Here is a 12,841-nt window from a genome sequence, read left to right as displayed (position 1 = left end):
ACTGCCGACGATATGGACATACGAAAAATTACTGCTCAATGAGCCCTAGCTGCGTCAAATACGGTGAAAATCACAACCACATTAATTGCAAAAAAACTTCAAGCTGATCCACCAAAGTGTGCTAATTGTGGATCATCCAGCAAGCTATCGAGGCTGTAAAATTCACATCGAATATCAGAACAAATACCATCGTCAAACAACTTCAGTTCATCTTGCGCAAAAAACCCAGAGCTCACAAGCAATATCTCAAACAAAGATTAATATCAGGAGCTACGCATCGACAGTAAAAAGCACGCCCGCTCCCGCTCAAGTAGAGAATCAACCAAACCAACAACAATCCTCAGAATGACGGGCACCTCTCCTATCTACCATTCTCTCCTATCTTAAAGATTTACTCCCACATTTAATTCACGACTAATCTAACAAACATACGCAACCTAATCATCTTGAATTTCAACGCCAATGGTATTAAAGAACAATGAACTCTTCTTATTGCGTTTTTGGCTCGCTATCAGATTGATGTAGCTTGTATCACGGAAACACACCTAGCTCCAAGTGAGACTTTCCGAATAGCAGGATATAACGTATATAGAGCAGATAGGCCTTCCGATACAGTTGCCGGAGGGGTGGCATTTATAATTAAAAGACAAATTCAACACCATCAATTTAGCAGTAAAACCACCGCTATTGAAGTAACGGCAATAGCAATCCAAACAAATAAGTCAACTCCAGTTAATATCATATGTGGATACTAACAAAAAACTACTAGAAACTGACATAAGTTCAATGTTGAGTAGCTCTATACCTACCCTACTTATAGGAGATCTTAACAGCAAGAATAAACTCTGGGGATACAGAGCAGATAATCCATCGGGACTGAATCTGGAATTATTAGCAACCAAATACGGTTTTCAAGTGCACTTTTACCTACTTTCCATATAGAAGCGATTATCAACCGGATATTTTAGATGTATGTAGTAATAACCAAAAATTTTACCATCCAGTTAAATCTGTGTATAATCAGCGAGTTAAACTCGGATCATTTGCGGGTAATCATCACCATTGCAGAGCAACCTGACTACAGACCTAAAATTAATAAGCAGATCAATGGATTCATCAACTGGGCAGAGTTTGGAGACTCACCGAATAATCAAGAATTTAACTTACCAACATCAGCTACTCATCAAGGAAAAACGGAGGGTTCACCGAAAATGGCAATAGACGCGTAACCCAGAAATAAAAACTACACTGAATAGACTAACTCATACAATTTCTCAAGAACTAGATGCCTATAGAATCAACAATTATAAAAAACTCACCCAGACTTGTGGAAGACCACTAGGAAAATAACGCGGACATATGAAGAAATACCTACTATATTAGTCAATGAAACACCAGTATTCTCGGACGAAGACAAAGCCAACACCTTTGCGGAATATCTGGAAGAATGTTTTCGACTGAATATCAATAATGACAATATTCGTCACATTACCACAATCCAACAATATAATGAATCCCATCTACTAACTTCAGTAACTATCGAGACCGACAGGATCTTAGTAGAAGAACTAAAGGTAGAAATAGCAAACTCGCCATTAAAAAAAGCTCCAGGCCTAGATCAGATACCTAATATAGTAATAAAACACCTTCCGGAGAAACTACTGAGTCACATCACAGGAATTTTTAATTGCTGCCTGGAAAATGGCTACTTTCTGGTAGTATGTAAAAAAGCGTAAATCCTAATGTTCAGAAAGCCAGGCAAAATCAATACAGACCCAGCCAATTATCGCTCAATCAGTCTCCTCTCATCCTTATCTAAGCTATTCGAACGAGTCATCCATCATCGACTACAAGAAGCCTCCTCAAAATAATCCCAAACATCCAGTATGGATTTAGAGAGGGACATAACACAGTTCACCAACTGGCAAGAGTAGCGGAATATATCGAGGAAGGGTTCGAGGCTAAAAAGTTTACAGCTGTTGTTTCGCTGGATGTAACAAGGACCTTCGATACTGTCTGGATTGAAGGATTAAAATACAAGCTCAATCAAACGGGGTTAAGCAACTATTTAGTTGCCATTCTGTTCTCTTTCCTGGAGGAGAAAACTTTCTCCGTCACCATCAATGGATATTCCTCCAGCACTCGAAGAATACTTGCAGGCATTCCAGAAGGTAGTAGTTTTGCCCTGCTCTGTTGAACATCTTTATGCATGATATCCCGACCGACGTAAACTTCAAAATCGCCATGTTTGCGGATGATATGTTAATAATGGGACAAAACGGCATCCTGATTGATGCTATTGAGACACTTCAAAGGTCAGTAGACAAAATCCAGAAATGGTTATCAAAATGGGCCATTCAGCTCAATGCCAGACCAAGATCTTTTCGCTAAGACCTTATCAAAATGCTCCTTACATTATTATAAACGATCAAGAAATATAGTGGAAAGCAAAAGATGAAGCCATTAAATACCTCGGAGTTCTCCTTGATCATCGCCTCACCTGGAAACTCCACATAAACTCAAAGGTCAACCAAGGATATGCCAGGTTTCGCCAAGTGTATCCTCTGATCAACAGAAAATCACCACTGCGAACTGAGTGTACTCTACTTCTTTATAAAGCCCTTATTAGGCCACTAGTAACTTATGCCTTCCTAATTTGGAGCAATTCATCAATTTCAAACATGAGAAAAATTCATACGAAATAAACTGAATAAACATAAAAAAATGAAAAGATAAAGCCGTCTTGAGAGACGTGCGATTAAACCCGAATGTTTCTAGGCGGCCGGCAACATTTCGAATTTTTCCTTAAAACTGACGAATAGCAACTCTTCTTTTTGGCGCTTCTATTTGAAAACACTCCTCCGAATTAAAAAATAGAGTATAGGATGTGGTTAAGAGATCATGATAATTATTTTAATTATATATCTTGTGGTTATATCAACTAAAAAAACAAAAAAAAAATTGCAACCATATAATATTTAAATTTTCAAAAACATTGCACCATAAAAAAATCTTAAATACAAAACATTTGTAAAGTCATGGATATTCTACATCTACCTAATTAATAACTTCTAAAAAGTACAATAAATAAATCAACTAGTTCCCCCTAATGTATGATTGTGCTTTTGCCATGATTTTAGATGCTCCCTTTTCAATCAAACTTTCAGCCAAAGTTCTCCCCAACTCTTCAGCTTGCCGAAACACCTTAATATTAACACCGGGATAAGAAACCAGTCCGCAAAATAAATTACTCTTTACAATTTGTTCTTCGCCTTCAATAATATTATTTTCCTTAACTGTAACCACATCGACTAATTTTCCATCTTTTAAAAATGGACATTTTGTAACATCCATTGCTTTACCCATAATTTTTCCATTAACAGGACATTTTCCTGTCATTTCACCATCTAAATATGGACATTTCCCCATGAAATCAGCACCAACAGTTAAATGCACTGGGCAGTGATCGTTTTTACCAACATCTGTATCACTAGAAGTTGATACAGAACCATTTTTGTCATTTTCTGAAACTTTTAGTTTCTTTTTGGGTTGATATGGACATTGAGTGTCGTTATATAAATTTCTTTTACACATATTTTTGCATGTTTGTAAACACTCAATATCGCCTTCTTTACATGAATTCTCATTTTTTGATTTTGGACAATTTTCACATTCAATTTGAACATTATTCATGTATAATTTACAAGAGTTGGATTCTTTTAATTCTTCTGAACCATCTAAGGACCAAACTCCACCGCTTAGAGATAAATTAAATGTGGAGTTATCTTTTTGTTCTTTTAATTTAGAAGTTATAGCAACTGGGGCGCTGCAACCGCCTCCAAGGGTACACAAAAACGTTCTTTCTGCGATTATTCGAAGTGCAGTGGGGACGTCGTAAATTGGTTTTAAAAGTTCGAGAATTTCTTCATCATTTTCTCGACATTCAACTGCTAAAGCACCTTGACCCACCGCGTATAAAATATCTTCACAGGGAATTAATTTTGATATTCTATCTTTCCACCCCATTCTATGTAAGCCGGCGACGGCTAAAACAATTCCATGATACTTATCAAGTTCATCTAATTTTTTTAATCTAGTATTTAAATTCCCACGTATATTTTCAACTTTTAAATGAGGATACTTCTTGTTAATTTGTGCTGCTCTACGTAAACTGGATGTCCCAATAACACTGTCTTTAGGTAAAGTATCCAAATCACAACCAGAACAATCTTTACGCAACACCAAAGCATCTCGAGGGTCTTCTCTAGTTAAAACAGCTCCAATAGCCATATTTTCAGGTAAAGTAGTAGGTAAATCTTTTAAAGAATGCACCACGAAGTCAACACAACCTGTTGCAAGTGCTGTTTCGAGTTCTTTCGTAAAAAGCGATTTTTCACCAATCTTTGGTAAAGGAATATCTAAGATTTTATCCCCCATCGTACACATAGTAACGATTTCAAATTCCTTTTCAGGATGAACTTCTTTAAGAAGTGAAATAACATGATTTGTTTGAATTAAAGCCAACTAAACGAAAAGGTAAAAGAAATTTGATTAGGTAAGGTTTTTAATTGAAATAAATTATGTAATTACCTCGCTCCTTCTAGAACCGACTTTAATAATTGTAGAATTTTTCTTAGATTCGTTCATTTTATTTCGATTTGAGACGATTATTAGGAGGAAAAGGGTTATCTCCACGGAATGATTACCAGCATAATAATCAACTTTCACTCGTTAGTTTATCAGTCACGAACGTTAACAGAAGTGCTCACCTACTTTTAAATCGCGTCACGTAGCATGATTTGGAGGTTTTTTTTTTTTAGTTTTGAATTGCAAAATTGGTTATCGAGTGTTTACTAAAACATCATTAAGAATTCCAAATGGATTATAAAATTCTCGAAATTCTATTAGAATCGATTACTGTAATGGGTTTAATTCAATAAAATATGTGATAAAGCGATTTAGTGATTTTTTAATTTTTAAGGTTATGACATAACCTTTTAAACGTCATGGTAAAAATAAGTTGGTTTTTTGTAAATTAAAATTGTGAATAAATCAAAATATTCGAAAGTTGTATTAAAACCGATTATTTTAATAACTTAACTCAAAATTTATTGAATAAAGTATTGCTGATATAAATAATTCGATTTTTAAAAGTTTGGTAAACGTCATGTTAAACGTGACGTTGCATCAAAGTGACAGTAACGAATAAAATCAATAAAAAAAATGTATTAAATTATAAATTTATTATTTTTATTACTAATAAATAATGCCATCAAGTTTTTTAAGTGATAAAACATTAATTTGTTATAATTAACAATTTTGAGTAGGTGCAAATCTGTCATATGACAACCGACATAACCTAAAAAACGATAAAGTATCTCTAAATTACCTATAAGTCAAGATTTTTAAATAAAACTATATAATTTTTGTTAAAATTTAATTAAGTGAGTAAAAAAGCCACAAAAAACTATTCATAGTTTTTATTTTAGTATCAAATTATCGAAATTTCATAAATAACGTGATAACCTCTAAAAAACATCAAAAGTGACAGTAACAACTATTTTGGTTTTCCTTCTTTAGTTAAAATCGATTTTAAAATGAAAATTATCAATAACCAAGAGAAATCTCGAAATGTTTGCTAATAATTTAAAATTGTATCATATCCCGAAATTAAGGATCTCAAAGAAAGTGTAAAAATAAGGGTTAACGTGTTCAAAATGGTATCCCATTTATTCTACATTTATGGTGAAACCTGCAGTAAATACCCATGGGAAGTAATCGTAGCGACGGTGACTTTAACAGTATGCATATCAACCCTCGATCAATCCACTATCCAAGCTTCACCCTCAAAGTCTGATTCATGTTGTGTCCAAGAGTATTCTCCTGTAGATATGATTGTAATGACAATAATAAGATGTTTAGCTGTTTTGTATAGTTATTACCAATTTAGGAATTTACAAAAACTTGGCTCTAAATATATTTTAGGTATAGCAGGATTATTTACGGTGATATCAAGCTTTATATTTACAACAACCTTATTAAACTTGCTCAATATTAATCTGGCAGATCTCAAAGATGCAATGTTTTTCTTTTTGTTACTAATAGATTTATCGAAAGCTTCAATGTTAGCTCGATACGGTTTAAGTGCAAAAAACGAAAACGAAATTAAGGAGAACATTGCTAAAGGAATGGCCTTTTTGGGGCCCACCATGACGTTAGATACGATTGTGGAAACTTTAGTTATAGGAATAGGAACTCTATCAGGGGTGCATCGATTAGAAATGTTATCCTATTTCGCTTGCCTATCAGTTATTGTAAATTACATAGTTTTTATGACTTTGTACCCATCTTGTTTGTCATTAATTATTGAGTTGAGTAAGAAAACGCGTAGAAATGTCGTCGTAACTCAATGTATTGAAATGGAAGAAAAATCAAATCCTGTTATACAAAGGGTAAAAATAATAATGTCAATTGGATTATCAGTTGTACACCTAGTAAGCAGAAGATCTTTCAAAAACGAAACCGAAATTTACGATAACACTCTCAATAACGGTACTTTATTCAATGGATATTCACTTAAATGGTTAAGTTTATGTGCTGATCATATTGTCGTATTAATATTATTATTTGCGCTTATTGTAAAATTAATTTTTTTCGAAAATAACGACGGTTTTAGTTCATTTTCGAAAATCGATTCGCCAAAAAACCAAGAAATTCAAGTAAACACCATCAATAACGAATTAATTTGGGACGCAGGTGAAGATAATCAACCAAATAGAAACATAATTGACTGTCTAGAAATACTTAAAACAACACCAAACGAACTAACTGATAAAGAAATGATCGTTTTACTCAAAGAAAAACACATATCTTTGTATAATTTAGAAAAAGTCGTTAAAAACGCTGCAAAAGCCGTTCGAATTCGGCGAAAAGTTTTTAGCGAGCACAAAAAATTAGATCAAGCTTTGTCACTTTTACCATATCAAAATTTTGATTACGAAAAAGTTTTGGGAGCTTGTTGTGAAAATGTAATAGGTTACGTTCCGCTACCAGTTGGTATTATTGGCCCTTTAAAATTGGATAATACCGAACATTTTGTTCCAATGGCTACAACGGAAGGTTGTTTAATTGCGAGTACTTCACGTGGTTGTAAAGCAACGTTTCAAAATGGAATTACAAGCAGAATTGTGCGTGATGGAATGACCAGGGGACCGGTAGTTCGATTTCCATCATTAGAAAGTGCAGGAAACGCTGTCTCATGGATCGAACAACCCAATAATTTCAAATTATTAAAAAAGACATTTGATTCAACCAGCAATTTTGCTCGATTAAAAAAGATTACTTCTCGTATAGCGGGTAGATATCTTTTTGTGCGATTTGTTGCGTCAACTGGGGATGCAATGGGTATGAATATGTTATCGAAAGGTTCTGAAAGATCATTAAAGTATATGCAAATTCATTTCCCTGAGATGGAAATTTTAAGTTTAAGTGGAAACTTTTGTACTGATAAAAAGCCGGCTGCTATAAATTGGATTGAAGGTCGTGGAAAATCCGTCGTTTGCGAAGCTATAATTTCATCTGAAACCGTAAAAACATTATTAAAAACGACAAGCCATTCTCTTATTGATGTGAATATCTCGAAGAATTTGATTGGGTCAGCAATGGCTGGAAGTTTAGGTGGATTTAATGCTCACGCTGCGAATATTGTCACGGCAATTTTCATTGCAACGGGTCAAGATCCTGCTCAAAACGTCGTCAGCAGTAATTGTATTACATTGATGGAACCATGGGGATTAAACGGGGAAGATTTATATATAAGTTGTACAATGCCTTCAATTGAAGTTGGTACTGTAGGAGGTGGAACAATTTTACACGCACAATCTGCTTGTTTGGAAATGTTGGGTGTTAAAGGAAGTAATGTTGAAAATCCCGGTGAAAATGCTGGTTTATTAGCTAAAATTATATGCGGAACTGTTTTAGCTGGCGAATTATCTTTATTGGCAGCTTTAAGTGTTGGCCATTTAGTATCTAGTCATTTAAAACATAATCGATCGTCTACTTCGAGTGTTTCAAATTGAAAACAAATACCAAGTATTATTAGTTTATAAGAAATTAAATTAAAAATGGAAATAGACTTTAATTTTTTTTGTGATTATTATAAATTATTATTAATTAATAAAGATTTGTAGTACAGAAACTTATTTATTTTATTATCTTAAGATGCAAAGTTAAAAAAATCCATTTTACCACTACGTAAGATTTAAATAATAGATTGAGTTCGCGATTCGAGTAACAGGCCAGTTCGAAAAAGACACTGCTGACGTGAGACGTGATGCATACAACATTTTTTTATACTTTCACTGGTGTTTATCTATTTTAATATGTTCTATGTTTTTTTTTTGTTAGAATTATAACCAAAACCCTTACCCAAAGACTCAAATATCAACACAAAACGCTTAACTAAATAAACAAAATAATACCTACTATAAAAACACTAAGGTCGCAGGCTCGATATATTCCAACACTAGACTAAATAAACGAAATATTACAATATAAAATCTAACACTAGTTTATTTTAACCCGTGTAAAGAATGATAAATTCCATCCATAAAAAACTTTTTAGTTTGTGTATCGATTTGAATGATTAATAGGTCATTAGAAAGATCTCGTAGAGTAGAGTCTAACATAGTTGTGAACGGGAACATCTTAAAATCCGCGAGAAACAGTAAAATACATAAAAAAATTCTCTAACTTTAGAATCCCAAACATTTAATACTAATTAACATAATATCATATATGATTAGCAAATCAGAATACGTATACTGAAATTCTAACAATAACCGTATTTAACAATTAAAAACGTTATGAATAAATTATGTCCATAAATATAACTAACTAATAAATATAACTTAATACGAGATGTGCATAAACGCAAAGTGAAACAAAGTGCCAGAAGAGACTTGGGCGAAACGCTTAGAGAATGTAGTTACAAGTTAATATTAAATTAATTAATTTGTTCTACATAGAAAATGAGAACGCCAGGTTTTACGGTTTTTTAATTTGAATGATTTAGTTATTATTTTATTTGTTTATTGTTTTTTTGTAGTTATGGTTTTTATTTTTTATTAACATAACTTCCCGGTTTACTTACCATTCTGTTAATTTCTATAGAATACCGGGAAATATGTTTATAATTTCTGGTGCATTTCTGAAGTGATTTCTCAAGAACTAAAAGTGATTTTTCAAAACGGCTTTTTGAATTAAAATGAGAATACTATAATTAACAATTGGTAATATTTCCACAAGGATCCTTCAAAAAATTAATTTTATAGCGAATTTTGAAAGTTATCGATGAAAATTGCAACATCGAAAATTTTATCAAAACTTCAAATATTGTTTTCTCAAAAACTAAAAGTTATTTTTCAAAAAGGGTTTGTTCATTGGAAAGAGGACACTTTTATTAACACTTTGGGAAATTTTCATACCCATATTCCAAGAAATGGATTTTATACGAATTTTTAAAACTTAATCGGCGAAAATTGCAAAATTCGAAGAAATTGTAGATTATTTCAAAAATTTATTTCTCAAGAACTAAAAGTGATTTTTCAAAACGGCTTGTTGCATTAAAAAGAGAATACTATAATTAACAATTGGTGATATTTCCACAAGGATCTTTCAAGAAATTAATTTTATAGCGAATTTTGAAAGTTATCGATGAAAATTGCAACATCGAAAATTTTATCAAATCTTCAAATATTGTTTTCTCAAAAACTAAAAGCTATTTTTGAAAACGGGTGGGTTTATTGGAAAGAGGAAACTTTTATTAACACTTTGAGAAATTTTCATACTCATATTGCAGGAAATGGATTTTATACGAATTTTTACAACTTAATCGGTGAAAATTCCAAAATTCGCAAAAATTGTACATTATTTAAAAAATTTATTTCTCAAGAACTAAAAGTGATTTTTCAAAACGGATTGGTTTATTGGAAAGATGACACTTTTATTAACACTTTGGGAAATTTTCATACTCATATTGCATGAAATGGATTTTATACGAATTTTTACAACTTAATCGGTGAAAATTCCAAAATTCGCAAAAATTGTACATTATTTCAAAAATTTATTTCTCAAGAACTAAAAGTGATTTTTCAAAACGGCTTGTTGCATTAAAAAGAGGATACTATAATTAATAATTGGTAATATTTCCACAAGGATCCTTCAAGAAATTAATTTTATAGCGAATTTTGAAAGTTATCGATGAAAATTGCAACATCGAAAATTTTATCAAAACTCCAAATATTGTTTTCTCAAAAACTAAAACTTATTTTTCAAAACGGGTTGGTTTATTGGAAAGAGGGCACTTTTATTAACACTTTGAGAAATTTTCATACTTATATTCCAAGAAATGGATTTTATACGAATTTTTAAAACTTAATCGGCGAAAGTTGCAAAATTTGAAAAAATAGTAGATTATTTCAAAAATTTATTTCTCAAGAACTAAAAGTTATTTTTCAAAACGGCTTTTTGCATTAAAATGAGAATACTATAAATAACAATTGGTAATATTTCCACAAGGATCCTTAAAAAAATTAATTTTATAGCAAATTTTGAAAGTTATCGATGAAAATTGCAACATCGAAAATTTTATCAAGTATTGTTTTCTCAAAAACTAAAAACTATTTTTGAAAACGGGTTGGTTTATTGGAAAGAGGACACTTTTATTAACACTTTGGGAAATTTTCATACTCATATTCCAAGAAATGGATTTTATACGAATTTTTAAAACTTAATCGGCGAAAATTGCAAAATTTGAAAAAATTGTAGATTATTTCAAAAATTTATTTCTCAAGAACTAAAAGTGATTTTTCAAAACAGGTTGGTTCATTGGAAAGAGGACACTTTTATTAATACTTTGGCAAAATGTCAAACCTGATATAAATAAAGTTGTATTCAATGAAAAAGTCCTATTGGGGTTGAACTTGATTATTATCTGCAGTGTTCAACACCTAAAAGAGATACTAATTCTTGTGAATGGTAGAGTACTAAGTAATAGGTTTTTAATATTGGTCAATGCCGGATATTTGGTAACTATCCGGTATTCGGCCGGATAGTTGCCGGATATCCGTTCCATCACTAGTGATCAGTGTCAGTTTTGATACTGTAGCGTGTAGCTTGTGCCTTTATCCCTTTCTGTAATTAAATTTTATAAGTTAAAACGAAGAGGTAAGAATTTTGTTATAGAGCTTTAAGAATATCAGAAACTCCAAAGAAAAAGAAGAAGTATTTTGTTTCCTTCAATGACGAATGGTTATCATTCGTACAATCAACAATTCATTTCGCAAAATGAATACAAAAATTGGTTGTAAAGGGAAAATGAACTAACTGGGAGGTACAAATTATGTGGAACTACATTTGATATTAGACATGATGGTTGACAGAGTATTGTCATGCAATCAAGCAGTATTTTCTAAATCAGGGACAAGACAATTGCGATGTTTTCATTTGGAAATTCATCAAATCTTAGGAGAATGAATTGGAACACGATTTAACATCTCCATCTTTACCCCAACTTTACCTCTATTACAAATAAGTTGAAAACTCGTCACTTCAAAAAAAAAGATCAAAACATATTTATATTTGAGGCTAGAGAAGTTTATGAACGCACTTTGGAATGTATTAAAAAATATTATAACTTAGAAAATTCTACTTTTAAATATCTGTCTACTCTTAATATAAAAATGAATGATTTAAATTTTGAAATCATTTTGAAAATTGCCTCAATTTTAAACATAAACGGTACGATGAAATTGGTGTAATTGGGCAATATATTATCCAACTTCGAAATGATCCTGTTTGCGGTAATATGGACAAAACATGGGTTACTATATTTACAACAATTGATGCAATAGAAATAAAAAAGATTGTTAGTAAAGCACTGTCTATTCCAATTAGCAACACTTTTGTGGAACAAATAATGGAATTTCAATAATGGAATCGGTTTGGCAACCTGATAGAAATAGAATGTGTTTAATCTAGTAAAAGCAGAAATCGCTATAGGTACGTATAAACTTTGATATGGACTGTGACAAATTCTTGTATCTTGTACTTAGAGCCCTGTAAATCTGTGCTGCTGTGAAATTCTGAATACTTTTGCTGCTGTTTAAAGATAATTACATTGTGTTTTTATTTTAAATTCAATGTCTTTATTTAAAGACTATAACTGTGCTGTGCAACTTTTATCATAAATTTGGTATGTAAGTCACAATAATTTTGTGCTTTATAAATTTATGAGTCGGTAATTTATAGGGAAAACGTATCCGATTATCAAAAATATGCCATGTTGCAGATGTGGAGTGTTTGGGTGCAATAATAACCTTATTGTTTTCCCAAAAGAACGGATTTAGCTGCTAAACTTGTAACAGATGGATGGATACGACGATGTAGAAGAGCAGACAAGTGGAACCCTAATAAAAACTAAACAGAGTCAGTTGAATTTGAACTTCCAACGAGAGCGGATCTCTCCGAATTATTATTTTTATAAAATAATTTGTATGCGATTCTGGAAGTTGAGTATAGAAGAATGCTACTGAGAGTGGAGTCGTAACAGGAGTGTGAAATAAGACATTTGGCGCCCAACAGTTTTTTTTTTACAATTTTGTGTTAAGTAAAGTTTGTATTTTTTTTTATCCTGTAAGAAACAATAAATTTTGAAAACATTACAATATTTAAAATTGCCAGAACAAAAACAAGTAGTGAAAAGTGCACAAAGTGACAAGAAATATAACTTTAGAACATGAATACAACTATATATATAGTATTGTAATTTAGGATTTTTGTC

General features: G+C 31.9%; 2 protein-coding genes across 2 annotated transcripts; one reads left to right on the top strand and one right to left on the bottom strand.

The window, feature by feature from the left end:
* Nucleotides 1–2,957: 2,957 nt before the first annotated feature.
* LOC111423257 (porphobilinogen deaminase-like protein l(3)02640) lies at nt 2,958–4,882 on the bottom strand. Its single transcript, XM_023056502.2, has 2 exons — nt 4,591–4,882; nt 2,958–4,524 (listed from the first exon to the last, which is right to left on the bottom strand). The coding sequence occupies exons 1-2, from the start codon at nt 4,645–4,647 to the stop codon at nt 3,097–3,099; spliced, it is 1,485 nt and encodes a 494-aa protein (XP_022912270.2). The 5' UTR covers nt 4,648–4,882; the 3' UTR covers nt 2,958–3,096.
* Nucleotides 4,883–5,626: 744 nt separating this feature from the next.
* On the top strand, nt 5,627–8,197 carry LOC111423256 (3-hydroxy-3-methylglutaryl-coenzyme A reductase-like). The gene has a single exon (XM_023056501.2). The coding sequence runs from the start codon at nt 5,718–5,720 to the stop codon at nt 8,076–8,078; it is 2,361 nt and encodes a 786-aa protein (XP_022912269.1). The 5' UTR covers nt 5,627–5,717; the 3' UTR covers nt 8,079–8,197.
* The last annotated feature ends 4,644 nt before the right edge of the window (nt 8,198–12,841 follow it).

The sequence above is a fragment of the Onthophagus taurus genome, chromosome 6, assembly GCF_036711975.1.
Source record: "Onthophagus taurus isolate NC chromosome 6, IU_Otau_3.0, whole genome shotgun sequence".
NCBI classification, from domain to species: domain Eukaryota; kingdom Metazoa; phylum Arthropoda; class Insecta; order Coleoptera; family Scarabaeidae; genus Onthophagus; species Onthophagus taurus.
The sequence above is the reverse complement of the archived record's forward strand: the minus strand, read 5'-3'. Positions and strand labels throughout refer to the sequence as shown.

Bases quoted from the DNA above. Each gene is read 5' to 3' on its own strand.
- LOC111423257 (XM_023056502.2), bottom strand. From the start codon at position 4,647: ATGAACGAATCTAAGAAAAATTCTACAATTATTAAAGTCGGTTCTAGA. The intron at 4,525-4,590 runs GTAATTACATAA...CTTTTCGTTTAG, and splicing joins TCGGTTCTAGAAGGAGCGAG to TTGGCTTTAATTCAAACAAA.
- LOC111423256 (XM_023056501.2), top strand. From the start codon at position 5,718: ATGGTATCCCATTTATTCTACATTTATGGTGAAACCTGCAGTAAATAC.